Genomic DNA, 22,387 nt, shown 5'->3' with positions numbered 1-22,387 from the left:
CCCAGCTGAAGTGGGTCATAGGTAGTAGCCAAGACCAGATCTTACAGTTCATGAGGTATCTAGGCACTGAAACTTCAGGGGATACTAAAAAGAACACTCTGTGGTGGGGTTCTGTGTAAAGAAAACGTTCCAGAAGGCATTAAGCTGTGTTAGGCCTAACACTGAGTGAGAGTGGTGGGACACTGTCCAGCATGTGTTTGTGGGGGCTTTACTTATTGCCAGTATGGGAAGTCTAACTAAAACCCAGAGACCAGGAAAATATACTTCCATGATCACTTCCAAGAAGTGAGTTGAAAAGATACAGTTGCTTTAAAAAAAAATTTTTGTTTTGCTCCCTTTTTACAAGTATTTTACACGCTTTACCAGAAACCCTGAGTTCCCTGCCAAATGGTGACCTGGGGCTATGAAAAAATGCAAGGAGCACCAATCCCACAAGGCTGGCTGTGCCCATCTCTTAACATAAAATTTTAATTTTACTCAGATACTTTATTTCAATTTTTATTAAACAAACCAAATCCAAACACTTTTACAATGCCTTACTGGAGGGAATGCCTCACAACTGAACCATCATTTCTTGAGGGGAAGAAACTATGGCTTCAGGTACATGACTGAAGTTTGGCCATGTCCCATCATAAATGCTCCAACATCACCAGGGACTGAAAGCTGCAAAAAATGAGAAGGAAAAAGGTTAGAGAAGGGATCCAGGCAACCATAAAGACCAAGGAAAACATTTCCCCTCACCCTTGAACTCAAATCCAGAATTCAAGGATCACATCCTTCTCCCAAAGCCCACTCAAATATACAAGTTACTGACAACCTACCAAAACACTGTTAAAACCACTAGGAACAAAGCTGAATCCTTGTAACCAGGAGTGGGCTTATTGTAGTGCAGTGTTGTCACATGGGACAAAAGCAACACTCTAAGAACATACACCAAAAGAGGAGGTGAAATTAACATGAAACATTCTGCCAGTAAGATGCTAACTGGGGGACTGGAAGTGTGGCTCAAGCGGTACAGCGCCTGCTTTGCAAACAGGAAGCAAAGAGTTCAAACCCCAGTCCCACCGAAGCAAAAAAAAAAAAAACAGTATTCTAACTGGGGCTGGCAGAGTGCCTTCAAGTGGTAGTAAGAGGCCCTAAGTTCAGCCTCCAGTAGTGCTACCAAAAAAAAAAACACAACTCATTAAATAAGAAAGCATACATCATCAGTAAAGGAACCAGTTAAGATTTATACCTGACTTAAGCAATAAAAAATGGCCACCAGGTGCCGGTGGCTCACCTGTAATCCTAGGTACTCAGAAGGATCGCGGTTCGAAGCTAGCACGGAAAAATAGTCCGCGAGACCCTATCTCGAAAAACCCTTCACAAAAATAGGGCTGGTGGAGTGGCTCAAGGTGAGGGCCCTGAGTTCAAGCTCCAGTACAGCTTCCCCCCCCACCCCCCAAAAAAAGGCCACCAGGAATTCGGAAATGAATTTTCACAGATGCAAAGTCTATACCACCAGAGCATCAACCAACAGTAACTTTTCCAAGGGCACAAACTACACTTCTCTAAATCACACTATCACCAGTACGCTACAATTTAGCTCAAAGACAAAAAAACCCAAAAAAACCCCGCAGTGACCGAAGGGCATACCAGCTGGGAACATTTTAAGGTGTCTGTGAATCCGTTTTAACAGTAGGACTCCTTTGGTGGCTGCCCCGAAGTGAATCTTTCCCCTCCCTCTCCCGCTTCAAACCTCAGCATGAGGACTTCTTCCCACACCTCCCTACGAAAGGTGCTTCTTCAGCTCTTCCACCACCTCCTGAGGCTCAGGGAATTTGAGTTTGCGTGGGGGCCCCTTCTTAATTCCAGTCCACAGCTCGGAACCTGAAAAAAGGGGCCAAAGAAAGCTAAGTTACTTTGGAGTCGATGAACCCCTCCCCCAGTCCACCAGCCTCGCTCTTTGAAGTAGCGCTTCTTTGCTGCAGGTCCGTGCCCTGTCCCCCAGGCCGGGCCCGCACTCACTGCTGCCGTCCGGGCGCAGCAGCGTCACCTCGAAGCTTCCCCTGCGAGGCTTGGACGGGTTCACCTTCACTGGCAGCTCCGGGGCCTCCTGGCGCAGCGCCTGGCTCACTGCCGCAGCGTTGCGCCCGTAGACGCGTCAGCTCGTGCTAGGGAGAGACCCGGTGGATGGAGATGGGGCCTCTGTCTCCGCCACCCCCGCGCCCCCTCCTGCAACTCTCCAGGCCCCTCACCAATGCTCAATGACGACGACCGCCTCTTCCACTTCTTCCCGGCCGTTCGCCAGTTTCTCCTTCTTATCCGCGGTCGCGATCACCCCGGCCTCGGCCTTCCGCTTCTTCCCGCGAGGAGCCATGGAGTCTAGACACGGCCGGGAGCCGAGCCGACGTGGGCTGGAGAGGAGGAAGAGGGTGAAGACGCGACCGCTGAGAAGAGCCGGGTACTACACCCGGTTCCGAATTGTAAGGCGCAGACCAGAACCTCCACTCCAAATGCGAACCTCTTCCGGAGCACAAAGCGTGGCTCGCAGCGCCCACGCGGTCTGGAGGCGGGGCTTTCGAGCGCAACCACCAAGCTGACGAGGGGGGGGGCTTACGCGCGGTCCAGACCGAACCATCCGGCTCAGAGTCCGGGGGCACTGGGAGGGTGGGAGGGGGCGGGGTGGGAACTAAGGTCTGAAACCAAAGCTCGTTTCACAGGGGTATCTGTACCTCCGCCCCTTCCCCAAACCCTTCTCCCTGGGATCAATTCCAAACCAAATCCACAACCTATTCCCTGCGGTTGGTATTCTAAATAACATTTGGGGAGATGGATGCCCAGCACTAGGTAAAACCAAACAGGATGGCCCTTGATGTTAAGACTTAGTCGTCCAAGAGTTGAAGTGGCTCAAATGGTAGAGCGGCTCAAGTAGAGCGCCTTCCTAGCACATGTGATGCCCTGAGTTCAAACTCCACTAATGCGAACACACACACACACACACACACACACACAAAGAACTTTGAACTCCAGTACTGGAGCAGAAAAAAAAGCATTTCCCTAGCTCTTTTGGAAGCAGAGATCAGGAGGATCTCGATTCAAAGCCAGCCCGGGCAAATAGTTCGCTAGACACTATCTCGAACTGACGGATTGGCTCAGTTCAAACGCCAGTACCACAAAAAAAAAAAAAAAAGAAAAAGGAAAAGGTACTGTGGGTGTCTGCCGTCCCAGCTACTCCCAGGCTGAGGCAGAGGATCCTAAATTAGAGGCAAGCCTAGGTAACGCAGCAAGACCTCCCCAACCCCATCTCCAAGAAAAGAAAAGAGGATGGCCAGTGTATAATTCAGTGATGGAGCAGTTTTAGGGAGGCCCTGGGTGTAATCCCCAGAACCCAAAAGAGGGATAATTACTCTGCATTTGCTAAATTTTTCTAATACCAGAGAAACACACAAAGGAGCAATCAAAAGAAAATCCTAGTTTCTTTATTATGGAAAACTACCAACTGGCTGTGGGGAATAGGTAGGAGAAAAGGGCTCTCAGCACAGGGGCTTTCTCATCCAACTGCGACCACACAAAGGAACACCTCAAGCTTCTATTCCCTTCTCAATCCCCACAAAATAAGATTGGTCAATACCATTTTCAGAGATGAAAACTGGTTAAAGGGTTCTTCTTGGAATCAAATCTAGGCTTATGTATCTTTAATGAATGCCATAAAGCCAGAAGGACCTAAGGAAGGCAAGGGTCCTTAGTGCTGTATACCCTGGCATCTAAATTTGAGTTTAATCTAGTCTAGGCTGAGTAGGTCCACTAAGAGGAATTATGAAACCACAGCAGACGGGTGACGTCTGAGTGGTAAACAGCAGTTTACAAACTGATTGAACGTTAGAGGAAACCATTTTCTCCATCGTGAGATCTCTTTTCCTCCTTCAAGAAAGAGCTGGCCATGGCAGGGCAGGCCTTCCTGTAGGATGCTTCACAATTACCAGAATGCCTCTTCAGCACCCTGTCCCACCCAGGCACAGCCAAATAAGGGAATCAGGTAAAAGGCTGTGGCCTCAGGCAATACTTGTGGTTTCAGGAGCAGGGGCCTTGAAGGTGCCTGGAATTGACAGAAGAAGAAGCAATGACTTAGGGGATCTTATTTGTCCTTCTTGCTTTCCCCATCTGGCACAGTGGTGGAAGTGGAGGCCACAAGCTGTTCCTCACGGACGTGGTCTCCACCCTTTGATAGCTTCTTGGCCCGCTGGTATAGCTCATTCAAGTTGAATTCACGAATCACATTCTCCTGTGCAAGAGAGATGCATACATCAGGATATGGAATAGAGACAAAGTTCAGAGCTTGGGAAGTAAGAAGTATTTAGCAACAGTCTAGGAATTAAGGGAGGAAATCTGCTCTAACCTAACTTTCCTCTTTTTTAGGTATCCAGAAAAGTCAGCTAATATTTAAGTATTCATTATGTGCCAAGAATTATATGGACGTGTAACTGCAAAACAATCCTGTGGGCCAAGTATTACTGCCTCCAATTTACAGTAGGAACTTAGAGGGGCCTTAGAAGCTGTCTTATTTTTGTTTTCTTTCTTCTTTTTTGGTGGAATTGGGGTTTGAACTCAGGGCTTTGTGCTTGCAATGCAGGTGCTCTACTGCTTGAGCCGCACCTCTAGTCCATTTTGTTCTGGTTATTTTGGAGATGAGGTCTCAGGAACTATTTGCCTTGGCTAGCCTTGAATGGTGATCCTCTCAATCTCATCCTCCCAAAGTAGCTAAGTTTATAGGCGTAAACCACTGGTGCCCAGTTCTTTTTTTTTCCTGGCATTTTTTTTTTTTTTTTGAGATAGGGTCTCACTATGTAGCTTGAGCTGGCCTGGAACTCACTATGTAGCCCAGGCTATCCTTGAATTCAAGATCCTCCTGCCTCAGCTTCCCAAGTGCTGGGATTAAAAGTGTGCTCTACCATGCTTGGTTTAGTCTTTACTAATAATTGTTTCTACTACTAGGTTAGAATATAATAGAAATTTGCTGCATGCATTAATAAATGAGGTCTAGTAATGAGTCTACCTCCTCAGAGATGATGGGCAAGTGGCAAAGCTAGGAATCAAACCCAGATTGGGCATTAAGCCCATCCACTGTTCCACACCCTTCTCCAAACTACATGCCCATTTCTGCAGGTACCTCAGAGAAGGTCCAAGAGACAGCTCGTCCTTTCTTGTCAATCTGTGGCCGCCGCATTACCTCTTTCCCACCTTGGAACAGGATCAGGGTAGGGAGTTGTTTGGTCAGGGGTGATGTGCTCACTTTGTACCTACAGGGGCCAGAAAGGACTCTGTAAGTGTAGTTGTATATATTGCTCAAAGTAATTCCATGCTTAGACAGTGGCCCTGTTTTTTACATACCGTGTACTAACATCAGTGTAACGTCCGACATCCACCTTCCCAAAATTTAGTCCTGTACAGTTGTACCTGAAAAAAATATATTATTTACCATACTGAAAAAACTATGAGTGGATCAAGGGGAGTGGAAATGTAGACATCTCAGGACGAGAGAAGGAAACATCTTTGGTTGCAAGGTACAAAAATTAAGTAAGGCCAAAAGCAAGGGGGAAGACATAGTAGCATTTCAATTTTCACACCCCTCCCTTTGCACTACTCACTTGAGAGAGAGGTCAGCATAGATAGGAGCAAATGATTGGCAATCACTGGACCAGTTAGCAAAGAACTCCACAATCCAAGTTGCCTTCTTGTCCCGTTCCAGTTCTTCCTGCCACACAAATGGTAGAAACAGTAGGTTGTTTCTAAGGTTCAGCCTTACAGTCTAATACCTCACGCAGACTTCCCCTCTCCCCCGGCTCCCATAATGAACCACAGTGCCCCTGACTTCAATTGTGAAACACTATTCTTACTCCTACTGACCAGAGAACACAAAAATCACAAACCAGGGACCCAAGAAACAGAAGGGAGAAAGAACACTCACATCAATGGTTTTATCATTGAAGTATTTGATGTACTCAGGGCCCATATACAAGGGGGGTTTGCAGGTCATCAGGAACACTGAACACAGAAAAAAGATGTCAGAGGAAAAAAAACATATTAGGCCTTATGTAGGGTATTTACTTCCAAACCAACTCAAAGATTTCAGTTGCCAAAGAATGTACACTTGTAGATAGTCTCACCAACACAATACCTTCCTCTTAAAATAGTCTCTGTATATTCTTATCATCTTTAATTAATTAGCTACAAGATATGAAAGAAGGATACAGAGAAATGTTTGGGATTGGAAATTGGTTCTCACAATCAAGTCATTATAAACAGTCTTACAAAGAACTAATATAATAAAGTAGTTTTCTTACCTATGCAGAGTGTGATATAAAGAAGGCCCATGCGAATATCCAGGCGGAAGAAAAGAATTGCGTTTGCCACTTTACTAAACATGAAGATGTTGCCTACATGTTGTTCCACAGTGACTGAAACAGAGATATCACAAGTCAGGGTCTTATATCTCACTCTTGGTCCCTCTTCTAGGGTACTTTGTAATGTGGGAGGGAGGGGACAAAAATCCAAGATCAAATTCAGCCTTGGCATGAAATGCAGAACAAGTTCACTACATAATGTCCATTTCATAACATGAAAAGAAGCACCTCTGGAGGGCATTAGGCCTAACCCTGACAGACTGAGAAGCAGACTAAACTTACTGGATCTACGGTTCTTCATCATCACAATGGCGCTGAGAAACATTAAGATCTCCACTTCTCTCTGGAATAGAACCAATGACAAGAATGCAGTAAACAGAGCTGATGGGGCGGGAAGGGTAAGTGGACCAAATACGTAATAAAAACCAACAGAGACCCAAACTGGAGTTAGCTAAGCTATAGTGGGAAAAAACAGTCAGAGGAGCTAGGTTCAGGTTCTACCCTGTTACAAACTGGTGTCTTTTAGCAAATCACTTAATCCCTGCGCTCTCCTTCTTCCCCATCCTCTTTTCCTCCTTCCCTTCCTCCCTTCCCTTTTTTTTTTTTCTCTTTTGGGGACTGAGGTTTGAACTCAGGACTTTGCACTTGCAAAGCAGGTTCTTTACCACTTAAGCCTCACCTCCAGCCCATTTTGCTATGGCTGCTTTGGAGATGGAGTCTCACGAACTATTTGCCCGGGGCTGGCCTCTAATCGTGATCCTCCCAATCTCAGTCTCCCCAGTAGCTAGGATTACAAGCATGAGCCACTGGCACCCAGCTCTTTTTTTTTTTTGAGACAGGGTTTCACCATGTAGCCCACTCTGGCCCCAAACTCCCAGTCCTCTTGCTTCTGCCTCTCGACTGCTGGAATGATGGGTGTGAACATCCATAACTGGATCTGACTGGGTTGTTCTCTCCTGGGATTTGAACTCAGGGCCTCATGCTTGCTTGGCAGGCATTCTACAACTTGAGCCACTCCACTAGCCCTTTTCTGTGTTGGGTATTTTTCAAAATAAGGTCTCTTGAACTGTTTGTCCCAACTGGCCTTAAACTTCAATCCTCCTGCTCTCCCTCCAAAGTAGCAAGGATTACAGGTCTGAGTCACTGGCTCCCAGCCTGACTGGTTTTCTTGACTGCATAATATTTATGTTAAAGTGGTATTGTGAAGATTAAACGAGATAATGGATGGAAGAGGGTTATATTAAATGTGATAAAGTGTAAAACCATAAGGTATCATTGAAACCAACTCAGTGTGACCCTAATTTAAAACAAACAAAAATGAAAAACAAAAAAATTTCTTGGAAAATTTTCTTTTGTTTTGGAGGCAGGGTCCTGCTATGTAACCCAAGCTGGCCTCTAGCTCACGGTCCTTCTGCTTCAGCCTGGGTACTGGGATTACTGGCATAGACTACCATACCTAGCTTCTTGGGAAGTTTTTTGGCATTACTGGGATTTGAACTCAGTGCCTTGTGATTTCTAGGCAGATGCTCTTGAGCCACACTTCCAGCCCTAAGGAAACTTTCTTGATAATAGTCCATCAATACAGTATCCGGCTCATCCATTTGTTTGGCTTTGTTTAAGTTAAATAATTTCTCTCCACCTGTACATGTGTGATATAATTCCAGAACTGAAGGGATCTTTCAGTTTACAGTTCTTAGCTTCTAGAAAATAAGAAAGGTGAATAAATAAGACAGACAATAAACACAACGGAGTCACAAACAAGTAATTTCACAGAGTAACAAGGACCATTTGAGAAAAAGCATGGGTGGAAGACAATAGATTGGATGATCTAAGGCCTTCCATACCCTTATGTTGAGAATACGGTGGGCCAACTTGTAATTGCAGAAAAAAACCAATCAAGTGTGATTTATAGCTAGGAGTCAAGAACCAGGTTTTTTGTTTCAATTTCCAAGCAAAAGTAACTAAATGAATTTAGATACAGACATGTAAAATGGGAGTGAGGGAACAACAGACCTTATGAAATATTATACTTGAAGCAGAAATTAGAAAGGGTTTTCATGAATGAAATTGGGTGGATTTGAGCTGGGACTTAAGGGCTGGGAGTGTAGCTTATGTAGAGTACTTGAGGCGTGACTCAAGTGGTAGAGTGCTTGTTGAGTTTAAATCCTAGTACTGTAAAAAAAATTGTGCTTGCTTATTATGTAGAGGCCCTGTGTTCAATTCCCAGTACACACACACACACACACACACACACACACACACACACACACAAAGAAGAGAAAAAGAATTATGGTCAAACAGGAGACCAAATACAAGACCCAAGGAACATTTTTTAAAGATAAACTGACTATGTACACTTCAAATCTTATTTCCTTTTCTTCCTGGGCTAGCTGCAGCTAGACTTTCTCCCCAGTCTCCTTGTACCTATGTAGAAGGAGTGACTACAGTGTGACTAGTACTCCTGGGTGGAATGGGATTTGCCACTTCTGCTCCATGATGTTGGGATGATCTAAGGCTATAGGGTGAAGATGGAATGATTCTGGTTTCCAGAATAACTGTATGAAGCAGAGGTCCCTTGGTGGCTCTGTTTGTTATTTTAACACTTTTCATTATGGAAAATTTCAAAAAATACACAAAAGTAGAGAGGATATTGGTGGGGGAGGGTGCTAGGGATTGAATTCATGGGTATGCTAAGCATTTTTTGGGTTTTTTGGTGGTACTGCAGTTTGAACTCAAGGCTTCAAGATTGCAAAGCAGGCACTCTAGCTCTTGAGCCACACCTCTAGTCCATTTTGCTCTGGTCATTTTGGAGATGGGGGTCTCGCAAACTATTTGCCTGAGTTGGCCTCAAACCGTGATCCTCCTGATCTCAGCCTTCCAAATAACTAAGATTACAGACATGAGCTACTGGCGCCTGGCTTTTTTAGGGGTTTTTTTGAGACAGTCTTGATATATTTCCCAGGCTGGCCTTGAACTTGCTATTATGAAGTCCAGGCTGGCTTCAAACTCCTGACTCCCCTGCCTCTGCCTTCCGAGTGCTGAGATTATAGGTGCACACCACCACATCCAGCCCCATTTTTAAAAAATTTACACTGGGGTTTGAACTCTGGGCCTCTAGGTACTCTACCACTTGAGCCATACCCCAGCCTAACCCCCTTTTAAACACAACCACAAATATACTATGACATTAAAAAATATGTGTATATATCATCATCTGGTTTCTTAACATACAGCTTCTAAACTCTTTTAATTTCTGCAGTGATGCTTCTTTTCTATGTGCTGCAGGGTGTCAATATGTTGCCCACACTGGTCTCAAAGTCCCAGGCTCAAAGTGATGCTCTTATCTCTACTTCCTAAATAGGTGGGACAACAGGGACACAGCAGAACACAGCACATAATTTGGATCTTTTGGGGGGGGGTAGATTTTTTTTGGTGAAAGTTTTAACAAGTATTTATTTTAGTATAACAGGATAAAGTACACACAAGAAGGGTAGGGGAAAAAAAAGAAACATTTCCTGTTCCCCACACAGGAAATGGGAGCAAAGACTCCTGGAGGGGATTTTTTTGAGGCAAAATCTAAATATATAGCCTAGGCTAGCCTCAAACTTTTAATCCTCTTGCCTTCACCTTCTTAGTGCTGGGATTAGGGGTATGCACCACCATGCCCAGCTATCAATGGCCAATATTTATCAACCATATCTATGCAGTGAAGCTTCCATAAAGATATGAAAGGAGTAGATATAGGGGAGTTTCCAGGTGGCTGAATACGGAGGTTCCTGGAGGGTGGTGTGCCTGCAGGCAGCACAGAAGCTCCGCACTTGTTCTCACATAACCACAACCTATGTACTTGTAGTCTTTGTAACGCTCTTTATAGTAAACCACCAAACGCTGAGTAGTATGAGTCACACCAGCAAATCAGTCAAACATGAAGAGTATGAGAAGCCCAATGTATAGTCAAACAGTCAAAAGTATAGGTGACAACCTATTGTGACTGGCATCTGAAGTGAGAACTGAGCCCTCAACAAATGGGATCTAAAACTATTTCCAAAAAAAAAAAAATAAATAAAACTATTTCCAAGTGTCAGAATTTAACTGAATTAGAGGACATTCAGCTGATGTCTGTTGCAGAAATTACTGGTTGTTAGTAGGGAGAAATCCCCATATACTTCTTGGTGATCAGAGGTCACAGAAATGTTCTGTGTTGTGAGAGTATAGTAGGAAAAACTAAATTGTTGAAGTTTTTTTTTGGGGGGGGGCAGGGGAGGGTGTGTGTGTTACTGGAGTTTCAACTCATGGCTTTCTGCTTGCTAGGCAGGTACTCTACCACTTGAGCCACACCACCAGCTCAAGTTTTTTTTTTTTGTTTTTTTTTTTTAATGCATCACATACATAACCTGACACAGCAATTCCTTACTAATTCCACCTAATACTGGTCCTTATTCAAATGATCTCAATTTTCTCAAAATGTCTTTGAGAAGTCCCCTCTTAGCTTCTGGGAAAAGTTCGTTCCCACCAAGTGGATGCCGGAATCCATATATTCTAACCTTAATTTAATGCCTTTTTATCTTAATTAAGCACTTACCATGAACAACTGCCATAACTTGCAGTGTGAGGTAGGACAGCAAAACTAGCACAATTTTTTTCTTTTTCACAATTTCATGAATATATTTGTTCTTGCCATAGATCTTAGCAATGCTGGCACACACTTTTTTCCCCCCCTTTTCTTATTAAGAACCTTTTCACTTGAAGGAAGCCCTTTACAGCTTACTTCTGGGCCATTATTAGGTAAAATAAATGTTTCTTGAACACAAGCACTGAGACACCCATGAGAGTTACCTGATAATCCAGAGAGCTACTCAGTAACTAATGGGCAGATAGCAGATACAGTACTTGTTTGCTGGACAAAAGGATCATTCAAATCCCAGATGGTTCTGAGTGGGAAGGTCCAAGACTTCATCATGCTACTCACAGCATGCAACTGAAAACTTACGAATTATTTCTGGAACTTACTATTTATTTAGTGGTACTGGGGTTTGAACTCAGGGCTTTATGCTTGCTAGGCAGGCACTATACCACTTGAGCCACTCTGCCAGCCCTTTTTGTGTTGTGTATTTTCTAGATAAGGTCTGGAGAACTCTCTGCCTGGTCTGGCTTCGAACCAAAATCCTCCTCATCTCTGCCTCCTGAGTAGGTAGGATTACAGGCTTGAGCCACCAGCATCTGGTTCCTATTTAATATTTTTAGACTGCAGTTTGAAACCTCAGGTAAGGCATGGAATACTGTACAGTTGTTTGTTCAATTCAGGATTTAAGCAAGATCTACAAATTACATTAGGTTGATGTGATTCTTTGTTTTTTTTCCCAATTTCTAATGGATAGGTGTTCTCCCTTTTTTACACCAGGCTATTTATTAGCTGAAGACACTGAGTCACTTGTACTGTGGACTCTCCTGCTTTCTGGATTGGCTGCTTGCATACATGCATTATGCGTTCTGATGATGATCCTCTAGCTCCCATAATTCTTATGAAGTGGTAATGAGATCTAGAGGGTTGAATTCAATAAAATTTAAATCTTTTGGCAGAAATACATCATAAGCAGTGCTAGACAGTTCCTATTGCATTACTTCAGGGAACAGACTAACCTTTCATTTGATGACTTCAACATCCACAAATGATCATGCCTAGATCTATTATTTCATGAAGAGATACTAATAATTTTAATTTTTTTTTTTTGAAACAAGGTTTAACTATGTAGCCCAGATCATCCTGGAACTTGCTATGTAGCCCAGGCAGGCCTCAAACTCACAATTCTCCTGTCTCAGTATCCTGAGCACTGAGGTTACAAGCAAGTGTGGGCCACCACATCTGACCATGATTTTTAAATTCTATCATTCCTCCTGTATATATTAGCTCAAAGTCTTCTATAGTTGAGTGGTAAAACACCCGCTTGCCTGTGTAAAGCCTTGTATTCTATCCCCAATACCCCCCACAAAAAAGTCAACAGTCTCTCTCTCTCTTTTTTTTTTTGTGGTACTAGGGCTTGAACTCAGGGCCTTCACCTTGAGCCACTCCACCAGCCCTATTTTTGTGAAGAGTTTCTCAAGATAGGGTTTCACGGCACTATTTGCCCCGGCTGGCTTTGAACCACAATCCTCCTGATCTCTGCATTCAGAGTAGCTAGGATTACAGCTGTTAACATTCTCTTATCAAGAATTTAATTACCAGTCTGGAGGCATGACTCAAGCAGTAGGGAGCCTGCTTTGCAAGGAGGAAACCCTGAGTTCAAACCCCAGTACTTCCATGGAAAATAGTATATACAAGAGAAGAAAATAAATGCTAGATTGTCCCAGTTTACTTAATAGAAATAAACTTCTACTTTTATGCCACTAAAATTTTGGGGCTTACCTGTTAGTGATGCTATTTACCTATTCCCTAACTTCCCAATCACCAAAGCAATTTAGTAAGCCACAAATTTTCCAAGAAAACAAAAACTGTCTATAAATACTAGGTAGATTTTTGTTGTTGTTGTTGGATTGGTGTTTGAACTCAGGGCCTTATGCTTACTAAGCAGGCACTCTATCACTTGAGCACTGCCACCAGTAGTAGATTTTTAAAAATTCTATCAGACTAATAATAAAAGATTAAACTTCCAGTATTCTGAATACTAGACAAAAGTACACAGAAATAAATTATATCCACTTTTTTTGACATACTGGTCACTTACATTTTTTGAGTCCCATTTCTTTACACTTGATCTTAGTCAAAAGGCTGAGAAATGAGTCCTTCTGCTTTAAAGTGGCACAGAAGATCAGATAAAAATAGGATCTTTTGAGTTGAGGTGTGGCTCAGTGGTACAGTGCTTGCCTAAAACACGGGGCCATGGATTCCATTCCCAGCTCTAAAAAAAACAACTCTGAAATAACACTGATACACTTAAGTTAGTTAATAATATTAGGAATGGACAGAGGAAGTAAGGAAGCATAAAGAAAGGAAGGAGGAAAAAAGTAAGGGAGTGGTTTTGGAAAAAGTCAAAACTCAGGCGATGTGGTACACACCTTGTAATCCCAGCACTGGGAAAGTCAAGGCAGCAGAAAGATTAGGAGTTCGAGGCCAGCCTGGGCTACAAGGCAGGTGTAATGCCAGATTCAGCTACAAAGTGAAACCTTGCCTCAAACAAAAGAAAAAATATCAGGATTCATTAGGGAGCTAGAAAAAAAGACAAAAATTCTAGCCTTCATTAGGTGCAGCTTTTTAGCAAAGAGCATAAAGCTTCAGCTCATCTTTGGGAGGTAATCCCTCCAACTCCCACTGAGGAACAGCAAGGGGCATAAGACAGATTTCTTTGTAACGGTTTTACTTTTTTTTTTTTTTTTTAACAATTCCTTTTCCATAGGCCTCAAAATTTTATTCTATTTTGCATCTTGAGAATTCTGCATAGTGCTTATCAGAGTACGCACTGTGGAAATGTTTACGAATTAAGAAACAGATGATAGTGTATGCAAGTATTGTGGTCAGAAGAATAGTTTCAAGTTCCAGGCTACTCACTAGTTTTGTCACCTTGCACAAGCTTCCTAACCATACCAGGATCAATGTTTTGGTCAAAAAAATCGGGCACACTACTCACCTCACTGGCTCCTCAGGAAGCTTTACAAAATGAGCATCACTGTAAAACGCGGTACATGTGTAAAGTGTTGGTAGAGCTGTTGACCAGTATGAATAGTGAAATGGCAAACATGGCCTCAAGTCAGAAGACCCTGTTGCTCAGGGGCTACAACTAGCTTCCTCTATGTTTTCCCACCCTAAACACAGGCCTGGACCCCACACTTGATATCTATAAACCTGATACACTCCTGAAACCTCAGGTGTCCTCAGAAAGGTGAACCTCAGGGCTCTCAGATACACCTGCATGCAGAGACAGGGTCAGTCAAGGTCGTGGGCTACTAAGACAGGGGGCGCTCACCCAATCAAAGTCACACGGGTTGCCATCTTCGCGCTGAGTGGGGAGACCGGAGCAGAGCGGAGGCAGTTTCCTCACGAGAAGGAAGGCAGCAGAGAGCAGGGCAGAAAGAAGGCAGTAAGGTCGGGCCAGCCATCGTGAGAGCCGCGGCACCGAATACACCAGAGCAATTAATGGTGCCAGAACCGCCATCTTTCCGGCCCTAGCGGCCCAAGCCGCTGTCCGGCGTCTGTAGATCTGGTCCCGCCTCCCTCCCCATTGAGACGTCTATTCGGCTGAATCTCTGCTTCACCGCTTCCGAACCCGGAAGTAGATCTAATACGATGTTATGATAGGTTAAAAAAACTGAAAAAGGGATTTCATATCTTATTGGTCAATCTACCTGTCGCTTTTCTAGTTGAGTCATTTTATTGGATATACGACTGTGGGCCAACCCATTAAAGAATACAGTTAGATTGAACTTCCTAAACGTTTTCTGAGAGCGACGGAAGTAGTCGCCGGAAGAAGGGAGGTTGGGTCGGAGGCATCCAATGACAGGAGGCTCTTAAAGGAAGCGGACCGTACCAGGTAAAAGGTTTGTCCAATGAAAATCATTAACGCCAGACACCCAGGCAGCGCCAGGGCCGAGGGGACGATGGAGAATTTCACTGCGCTGTTCGGGGCTCAAGCTGACCCACCACCGCCCCCAACCACACTCGGCTTCGGATCAGGAAAGCCTCCACCGCCTCCTCCTCCTCCTCCGGGCGGGGGCCCTGGAACGGCCCCGCCCCAAACCGCGGCCACAGCCCCTCCAGGCGCGGACAAGTCAGCGGCTGGTTGTGGCCCTTTCTACCTAATGAGAGAACTACCCGGTGAGTGCTAGGCCTGGCCAAAGCCAGCCAATCGGATTATAGATAGGTGATGGGTGTGGCTATCATCCTGCTGCTGGAGGTGCGAGGTAACCAGCGCAACGCGTTCGAAGTCACAAGGGTTAGAATGCACAACCTGAAGAATAACTTGAATTCATGGGATGAATTGAGGGTGGATGGGGGTGCATCTCTGAGACTATCTTTCTCTCTGAATCCAGGCTCTGTCACTGACGTTTGTGACTACGTTTAAAAAATATCCAGGCTTTGCCTAGCATGCACAAGACCCTGGATTCAATCCCCAGCACCTAAAGAAAAAATTCTTGTTGAGCACTCACTCTGTTACACAAGCACAGTTCTAAATGCTGGAACTACAGTGTGAACAAGACGGATAAATTTTTTTTTTTTTTTTGGCGGCACTGGGGTTTGAACTCAGAACCTCCACCTTGAGCCACTCCACCAGCCCTCTTTCTGTAATGTGTTTTTTCAAGGTAGGGTCTCTCGCACTATTTGCCCTGGCTGGCTTTGAACCTCGATCCTCCTGATCTCTGCCTCCTGAATATTTAGGATTACAGGCGTCAGCCACCGACCTTAGTCTTTTTGAAGTTCACACATCAGCAGGGTACATAAAATGTAAACAAGATAATCCAATAGAGGTTTAATACTTTGAGAAAACATGCTAAATAATTGAGGCGGAATAACTATTTTCACTACAGTGATCACAGAACCTTCTCTGAGCAGATAACATTTGAACTAGAATTTAGCATAAACAAAGAGGAGAGGTAGTTCCAGATACAAGAAATGAGAAAAAGCTTGGGATAGCTGAAGGAGAAAGATCCATTAGACACAGTGAAGTGAATGAGTGCAATGAAAGTAGTTGAAGATAAAGTGGAAGTCAGAGGCCTTTGTAAGGCAATATAAGGCATTTAAAGTTCAAAGAGAAGAATGGAAAGTGGGGGAATCAGAAGTTACTGCTCAGTAATCCAGGAGAGAGAAGATAATTTGGACCAGGTCTTAGCAGTGGAGAAGTGAATGCATACAGGATACATGTTAGGGGAAAAGCTGACAAGAATGAAGAACTGAATATAGAAGTGAAAGAGAGAGGGAAGAACTTAAAATAACTTTTAAGATTTTAAAGAGTTTTACTCATAATTGTGTGAATGGTAGTCTGGGAAGATGAAGAAATATGCTTGAAGAGCTGGAAATCAAGAGTTGTTTTGGATGTGCTAAGTCTACAGGATGCCTTTCAGTTCGTCCTAAGTCTTATTGCCACATTATGACTGGAAGAAAATAACTACTGGAAAAGTACTTTGAAGTTCACAACATACTGATAGGTAACAGTATTTAATACTTTGAGGTGGGCATTATTTGCATTTTATAGCTAAAAAAAAAAAAGAGGTTGGCTGTCCTTTGATTGATGGTAGGTATCCACCAGTAGTTTCTTTAGCCTTACGTACTTTGATTGTACCTATTTGTATCAGTTGATACATACTGAATATCTGTTTTGGGAAAATGCTGGGAATGTTGGGAGTAGAAATGTGATGAGAAGGGGAAAGAGATTAATAAGCCTGGCCTTTGATTTTTAAGGATCTTATTTTAGTTAGGGATTCAAAATATGTGGTTTAAGGATAGTTCTTGTTCTTGTCAGTGCCAATCTCACAACTTTGTGGTCATGCCTCACATTAGCAGCTAACAATATCTTAGTAAACAATATTAAGAACTACCTAATGGTTTTCAAGATGTGTTCTTTGTTGTCCAAAATGACAAGAATAAGCTGTCACTTGAGCTGGACCTTGAAGTCCAGCTTGAAGTAAAGAAATTTAGGCTGGGCTGATGGCTCACACCTGTAATCCTAGCTACTCAAGAGGCAGAGATCAAAAGGATTGAGGTTTGAAGCCAGCCTGGGCAAATAGTTCTAGAGACCCTATCTCAAAAATACTCAGCACTAAAAAAGAACTGGCAGAATGGCTCAAGTGGTAGAGCACCTGCCTAGCAAGTGTGAGGCCCTGAGTCCAAACCCCAGTACTGCTAAAAAAAAAAAAAAAATTTAGGAATAATGTTCCTAAAAAGAAACAAGTTCTACCCCCTCCCAGGAGATATGTAGATCCATTTAGATGGATCAGAAAATTTGCACAGAAGAGTAGTGTAGGGGGTGGTTGATGAGACTCCAAAGCAAAGTTGAAGTAAAACATAATTAGATTTGAGTGCCAATGGAATTAAGAGGGTTTTTAAATTTATTTTTTGTGTGGTGCCAGGGATCATACCCAGGACTTTGCGCATGATAGGCAAGCACTCTACCACTGAGCTACATTCCCACCCCCTTTGAGATTTTTGAACTGAGGAGTACTGCTTTCTAAAAATATCTGGAGATAATGAATGCCATGACTTTAAATAGAGAAGCCATTAGTGATGTGGGCAAGATCTGGAATTTCAAAGGAAAAAAAATCAGAATCTACATGGAGTTGACTAGGAACTTAGCAATGCAAAATTCATTTTCAAGAGAGGAGTCAGGCTAGGGAGAGAGATTTATAAATCATCTTCATAGAACTAATAGTCAAAACAGGAAGTTGAACTCTTCTTTACAGATTTGAAAAAACACCAAGTGCCTTCTCACCTGAGCCTTAAAATTAAGCATAACCTCCTGAAAGGTGAGCTGGTAGACAAGTGGAAAATGTCAGGAGACTGTAACAGCAGAAGGGAATGCCCAAAGAAGTTATGAGGCAAGGTACTGTGATGCTGCCGTTACAGTAGACCACTCTTCTGAAACGTCTGGCAATAAAAAGAAGGAAAGAGTGCAGTAAGACCCAGATATAAAGGAAAGGTACTTATTCATTTAATAAACATGAGTAGTTCAGGTACTAATAATTCATGAACAAGACATTGTCTCTGCCCTCAAGTGGCTTACATTTCTGAATCTTAGTTTTCCCAAGTGAATGATTATAAACAAGCCACTTTTGTCATTTGTACTATCTGGACATTATAATTTACCAGTGAAGCTATAGGTTAAAGATACTTCCATACTTGCTACTGGATCCTGTTGTTAGTAAGGTTATGCTCTTTGAAGCGAGTCAGCCATGCAGTATTTATATTGCTAATGCCGTGTGTCTGTGTATTTCGTACTTTTCGGTATGTGCATCCTTGAGCCTTAAAAAAAATGATGGAGCATTGTCCCATTACACAGCCACGAGGAAACTAGAAGACAGAATTAGAATAATTGCTTGGCTTGATTGAGCATATCTTCCTTCAAGACAATGCATGAAGAATAGAAATGTTGGTAACAAGTTAGGTAGTCATGGCGAGAAAAATCTTGTTTTTTCTGTGTAAAAGTGACTAGTGTTTCTTGCTATTAAAAAGGAAACAGAAACAAAATAAAAGTCAACAAACAGAGCCTTGACAAGACCTTGTCACTGGGTCACATTTGGCTTTTAGTGTTGTGTCAGAGAAAATAATTCCTTACTGGAACATTTTATGAAAATTACTCGGAGCAGTGTTGAGTACAGTGTTATGTAAGTTATTCTAGTTAGTTCAAGGAGAGTGGAATGTCTCTGTCAGCTACAGCAGTTTCCATCTTGGCCCTACTTAGGCTTTTGCCTTTTTTCTGCCTTCCCATTCTTCTGTGTTCTCTGAGGGGGTAAGGGGGAGAGAGACAGGATCTTGTTAGGTAGTTATGAAGACCAAACTGGCCTTGAACAGTGATCTTCCTGCCTCAGCCTCCCAGTGCTGGAATTACAGGTGCATACCACACCCTCCTATTATGTTACTACAGGTTGAGTGTTCTTTATCCAAAATACACTGGGTAGAGAGTGTTTCAAATTCCAGAGCCTTTTAGATTTTGGGGTATTTTCGTAAGTTTTACCAGTTGAGCATCCCAAAATCTGAAACTTTTTCTCTTTGACTATACTGAGGTTTGAACTCAGGACTTTGCATTTGCTAGGCAGCTACTCAGTTTCAGATTTCACAGAATTTCAGATCAGGAATGTTCAACCTGTACTTACTTTTGCTGTTTTTTTTTGTTTTGTTTTGTTTTTTTGTGGTACTGGAGTTTGAACTCAGGACCTGCACCTGGAGTCACTCTACCTGCTCTTTTTTGTGATGGGTTTTTGCAGATAGGGTCTCTCAAACTATCTGCCCCAAATGGCTTCAAATCTCGATCTTCTGATCTCTGTCTCCTGAGCAGCTAGGATTACAGGCGTGAGCCACTGATGCCCAGCTACTTTTGCTGTTTCTTACACAAGTAAATTTAAAACTATAATTCTCTGGGCTGGAGGCATAGCTTGCCTAGGGGGTGTGAGGCCCGGAGTTCAAACCCCTTTACTGCTAGAAGGGGACAAAAAGATTGTAAAAATTTTTAATTCTTAATTCCTTATTTAGGTTAAAATATAGTTCTTCACTGTCCCTCTGGATCAATGACAAAAAAAAAATTTCTCAGCTTTTGGTACTGATTTTTTTTTATTATTGTTCTCTAGGTAGCACAGAGCTGACAGGCAGCACCAACCTCATCACACACTACAACCTGGAACATGCCTATAATAAATTCTGTGGAAAGAAGGTGAAGGAGAAGCTAAGTAATTTCCTACCTGACCTGCCAGGGATGATTGATCTGCCTGGCTCCCATGATAACAGCAGCCTCCGCTCCCTCATTGAGAAGCCCCCCATTCTTGGTGGCTCTTTTAATCCTATCACAGGGACCATGATGTCTGGCTTCCGCCTCCACACTGGCCCGGTGAGTCCCCTCTTGGGAGGAAGAAGGCAAATGGGGAGGCCTAAAAGGCATGGAGGTGGTTTTCTATCCAAGTCTGTTCCTTCATAATTTACTGAGCAGAACAGATGATAGGAGCAGAGGATTTCTTCCCTACTCATGTGGACCTTCCTTTGGTTCCTTCAGTTGCCAGAGCAGTGTCGTCTGATGCACATTCAGCCACCCAAGAAGAGTAAACATAAGCACAAACAGAGCCGTACCCAGGATCCTGTCCCCCCAGGTAAGCAGCAGTTCTATACAATGCAAGACGACCTGATCTTCTGAATCTGGTTTTGTCTACCACCTATACCCAGCTAAGTTCCTTATAAGAGCTCTAGACTCCCAAATTCACCTGAAGGAGAAACTGACATACCAGGGTCTTTTGAGCAAGTAGGGACTTGGCCTAGGAGCTCTAGCAGCACCTCAGTATTCTATCTGGCTATTTGGGGGAAAAAAAACCAATTGCCCCTGACATGAGGTTTCCTGCAGCTTTCAGAATTCCTAGCAGTAGAGGATTTTGAACTGTACAGGTAAAAGGCATCTAATGTCTCCTACAGAAACACCATCTGATTCAGATCACAAGAAGAAGAAAAAGAAAAAAGAAGAGGATCCTGAACGGAAAAAGAAGAAGAAAGAGAAGAAGAAAAAGAAGGTAAGGGTAGAGACCTTTTGCCACAGCCTAATGAGTTTCCCTTTATTTTACCCTTCCTTTAGTAATCCTTCACTTCAGGTTGGACCCAAGACTGAAAATCCAGAGCAGATTGCAGCTTTTCTTACAGTACTGATTAAGGCCAAGGCTAGCTCCTAAATGTTCTCACCTGTCATTCTCTCCCCCAGAACCGACACAGTCCAGACCACCCAGGTATGGGCAGCTCTCAAGCCAGCAGCAGCAGTAGCCTCCGCTAACAGGATCACTGGACTCTGCCAGGATGGCTTTTCCTGCTGTATTGAACCTGCTGACAAAAGCTGTTTACCAGGTTCTTGGACACTGCCTTGGAGGCTCCCAGCAGCTGGTACAGGAGCAAGCTCCTGCTGTGCTTGATTAAGATCAATGTACATTAGGAGAAAGAAGGGCCATGATTTGTAAGGGTAGCCTAGTTGGTTTTCTCACAGACATTTCTTCCTCTCCCAGGAAGCTTTCTATTTCTTTTTTCTTTTGTGCAGTTTGTCTGATACCAGGACTTGATTTGTCAGTTTTTCTTTAAAAAAAAAATTGTTTTTGCATTTATCAAACTGACTGAAGTGTGGCTGCCTGTTAAGAGGTAAGTGCCTTTCTATGAGAATCAAGTTAAGACAAGGCAGTGCTAAGATGAGGGATGTGGGTCATGATACTACCTCATTAACAGGCCAGGGAACAACCAAATGAGATTAAGGTACACGGTCCACAGTGAGGCAGCTTTGACACTTTCCCACAGCAGATGTGTGACAACTCTGCCTGTAACATTGAGAGCCAGGCACCTGGTTATCTTCAGGCTCTGTCTGAAGAGCTGCTCCAACTCCATGTTCAACTACATGTTCTAGATCAGTTTTGTGTGGAAACAGCATAGCCAGCTGAAAAAGCACCTACAATCACCAGTGTATTTCAACAAGATTGGTTCTTAGGTCAGAAGCCTGTGATCTTTTGGAATGAACCTCTGGCAAGCAAAGGTAAACGTTTAACCTGCTTTACACCTTAGATAAAACAATTAATTTGGCTATTGTGAAAATATTTCTAAACTTCTAAGACAGCAACAAAAAAGGCACCCTGAGACAGACATCAAACTATAACAAAAATCCCTTTACTTTTTGTAGCAGGCCAAGTAACTAAAAACATCTATGAGAAAACTTGAACTAATGTAATCTAACAGAGAACTATTAAAATCTGTTGCTATGCACCGCTCTCCTTAAGATCAGTAGGCAGAAAACCACTCACTCAGTTCCCTTTAATACAGGACTTCAGAACAAGAGTTTATAAAGTTATGGACAATGAAAACAAAAGGTTCAGTTCTGTTTCCTGAGATCTAGTATTTGAGGATGCCTGTTGAAAATTAGGGCACAACCTTTTGCTTTCGACAAGTAGAAGACAGTATATGATAAATGAACTGCCACCTGTATCTTGTCAACCTACCAAGCTTCCATGCCTTGATTACTGCCTTGCTTTTGACTATTCAGAAGGAGCCTTACTTTCTGGATACAGAATTAAGGAACAACTGACACAAGTTGAGTTCTCTAAGCTTTGAAATGGTAAGTTTTCATGTTACGAAAGATTGTTCAAAAATTTTTTAATTAAACCATCCAAATAAAAGCAGGACCTGTTGTTACAGTTAATGTTCTACCTGCCTAAAGATGGGCTGGGACGAGAGAAACTTAAAAAGATTTTTGTTTTGTTTTTCCCACCAGCCCTTTTTTGTAATTTTTTTTTTTTTCAAGATTTTTCTCACAAATTATTTTGCTCAGGCTGGCTTCAAATCACAATCTTCCTGATCT

General features: G+C 43.0%; 3 protein-coding genes across 6 annotated transcripts; 1 reads left to right on the top strand and 2 right to left on the bottom strand.

Moving 5' to 3' along the window:
• Positions 1-484: 484 nt before the first annotated feature.
• Selenoh (selenoprotein H) lies at positions 485-2,543 on the bottom strand. Of its 2 annotated transcripts, none has more exons than XM_074045965.1 (4): positions 2,238-2,543; positions 2,008-2,153; positions 1,765-1,869; positions 485-663 (listed from the first exon to the last, which is right to left on the bottom strand). In XM_074045965.1, the coding sequence occupies exons 1-3, from the start codon at positions 2,357-2,359 to the stop codon at positions 1,769-1,771; spliced, it is 369 nt and encodes a 122-aa protein (XP_073902066.1). In that variant the 5' UTR covers positions 2,360-2,543; the 3' UTR covers positions 485-663; positions 1,765-1,768. The 2 variants fall into 2 exon arrangements, with proteins under 2 accessions (XP_073902066.1, XP_020018034.1); XM_020162445.2 differs by having other exon boundaries at positions 1,739-1,869; positions 2,238-2,540.
• A 902-nt stretch (positions 2,544-3,445) lies between these two features.
• Tmx2 (thioredoxin related transmembrane protein 2) lies at positions 3,446-14,640 on the bottom strand. Of its 3 annotated transcripts, none has more exons than XM_074045937.1 (8): positions 14,342-14,635; positions 6,666-6,726; positions 6,324-6,437; positions 5,948-6,024; positions 5,628-5,734; positions 5,371-5,436; positions 5,150-5,300; positions 3,446-4,264 (listed from the first exon to the last, which is right to left on the bottom strand). In XM_074045937.1, exons 1-8 carry the CDS (start codon positions 14,528-14,530, stop codon positions 4,118-4,120), a joined length of 912 nt encoding a protein of 303 aa, XP_073902038.1. In that variant the 5' UTR covers positions 14,531-14,635; the 3' UTR covers positions 3,446-4,117. The 3 variants fall into 3 exon arrangements, with proteins under 3 accessions (XP_073902038.1, XP_020018035.1, XP_073902053.1); XM_020162446.2 differs by having other exon boundaries at positions 5,150-5,279; positions 14,342-14,632; XM_074045952.1 differs by lacking the exon at positions 3,446-4,264 and having other exon boundaries at positions 5,155-5,279; positions 5,382-5,436; positions 14,342-14,640.
• A 198-nt stretch (positions 14,641-14,838) lies between these two features.
• Med19 (mediator complex subunit 19) lies at positions 14,839-22,221 on the top strand. The gene is made up of 5 exons (XM_074045957.1): positions 14,839-15,189; positions 19,650-19,906; positions 20,069-20,162; positions 20,479-20,573; positions 20,759-22,221. The coding sequence occupies exons 1-5, from the start codon at positions 14,922-14,924 to the stop codon at positions 20,825-20,827; spliced, it is 783 nt and encodes a 260-aa protein (XP_073902058.1). The 5' UTR covers positions 14,839-14,921; the 3' UTR covers positions 20,828-22,221.
• Positions 22,222-22,387: the final 166 nt, after the last annotated feature.

This window comes from Castor canadensis, chromosome 1 (assembly GCF_047511655.1).
Source record: "Castor canadensis chromosome 1, mCasCan1.hap1v2, whole genome shotgun sequence".
In the NCBI taxonomy this organism is placed as follows: domain Eukaryota; kingdom Metazoa; phylum Chordata; class Mammalia; order Rodentia; family Castoridae; genus Castor; species Castor canadensis.
Note: the sequence above shows the minus strand (reverse complement) of the source record. Positions and strands in the feature narration are given on the sequence as shown.

Excerpts from the sequence above, each read along its gene's own strand:
- Med19 (XM_074045957.1), top strand. The coding sequence starts at position 14,922 with ATGAAAATCATTAACGCCAGACACCCAGGCAGCGCCAGGGCCGAGGGG. Across the intron at positions 19,907-20,068 it reads TCCGCCTCCACACTGGCCCG|TTGCCAGAGCAGTGTCGTCT; the intron begins GTGAGTCCCCTC and ends TGGTTCCTTCAG. Across the intron at positions 20,574-20,758 it reads AAGAGAAGAAGAAAAAGAAG|AACCGACACAGTCCAGACCA; the intron begins GTAAGGGTAGAG and ends TCTCTCCCCCAG.
- Tmx2 (XM_074045937.1), bottom strand. The coding sequence starts at position 14,530 with ATGGCGGTTCTGGCACCATTAATTGCTCTGGTGTATTCGGTGCCGCGG. Across the intron at positions 6,727-14,341 it reads ACCCGTGTGACTTTGATTGG|AGAGAAGTGGAGATCTTAAT; the intron begins GTGAGCGCCCCC and ends GTTCTATTCCAG. Across the intron at positions 6,438-6,665 it reads GATGAAGAACCGTAGATCCA|TCACTGTGGAACAACATGTA; the intron begins GTAAGTTTAGTC and ends TCTCTGTTTCAG.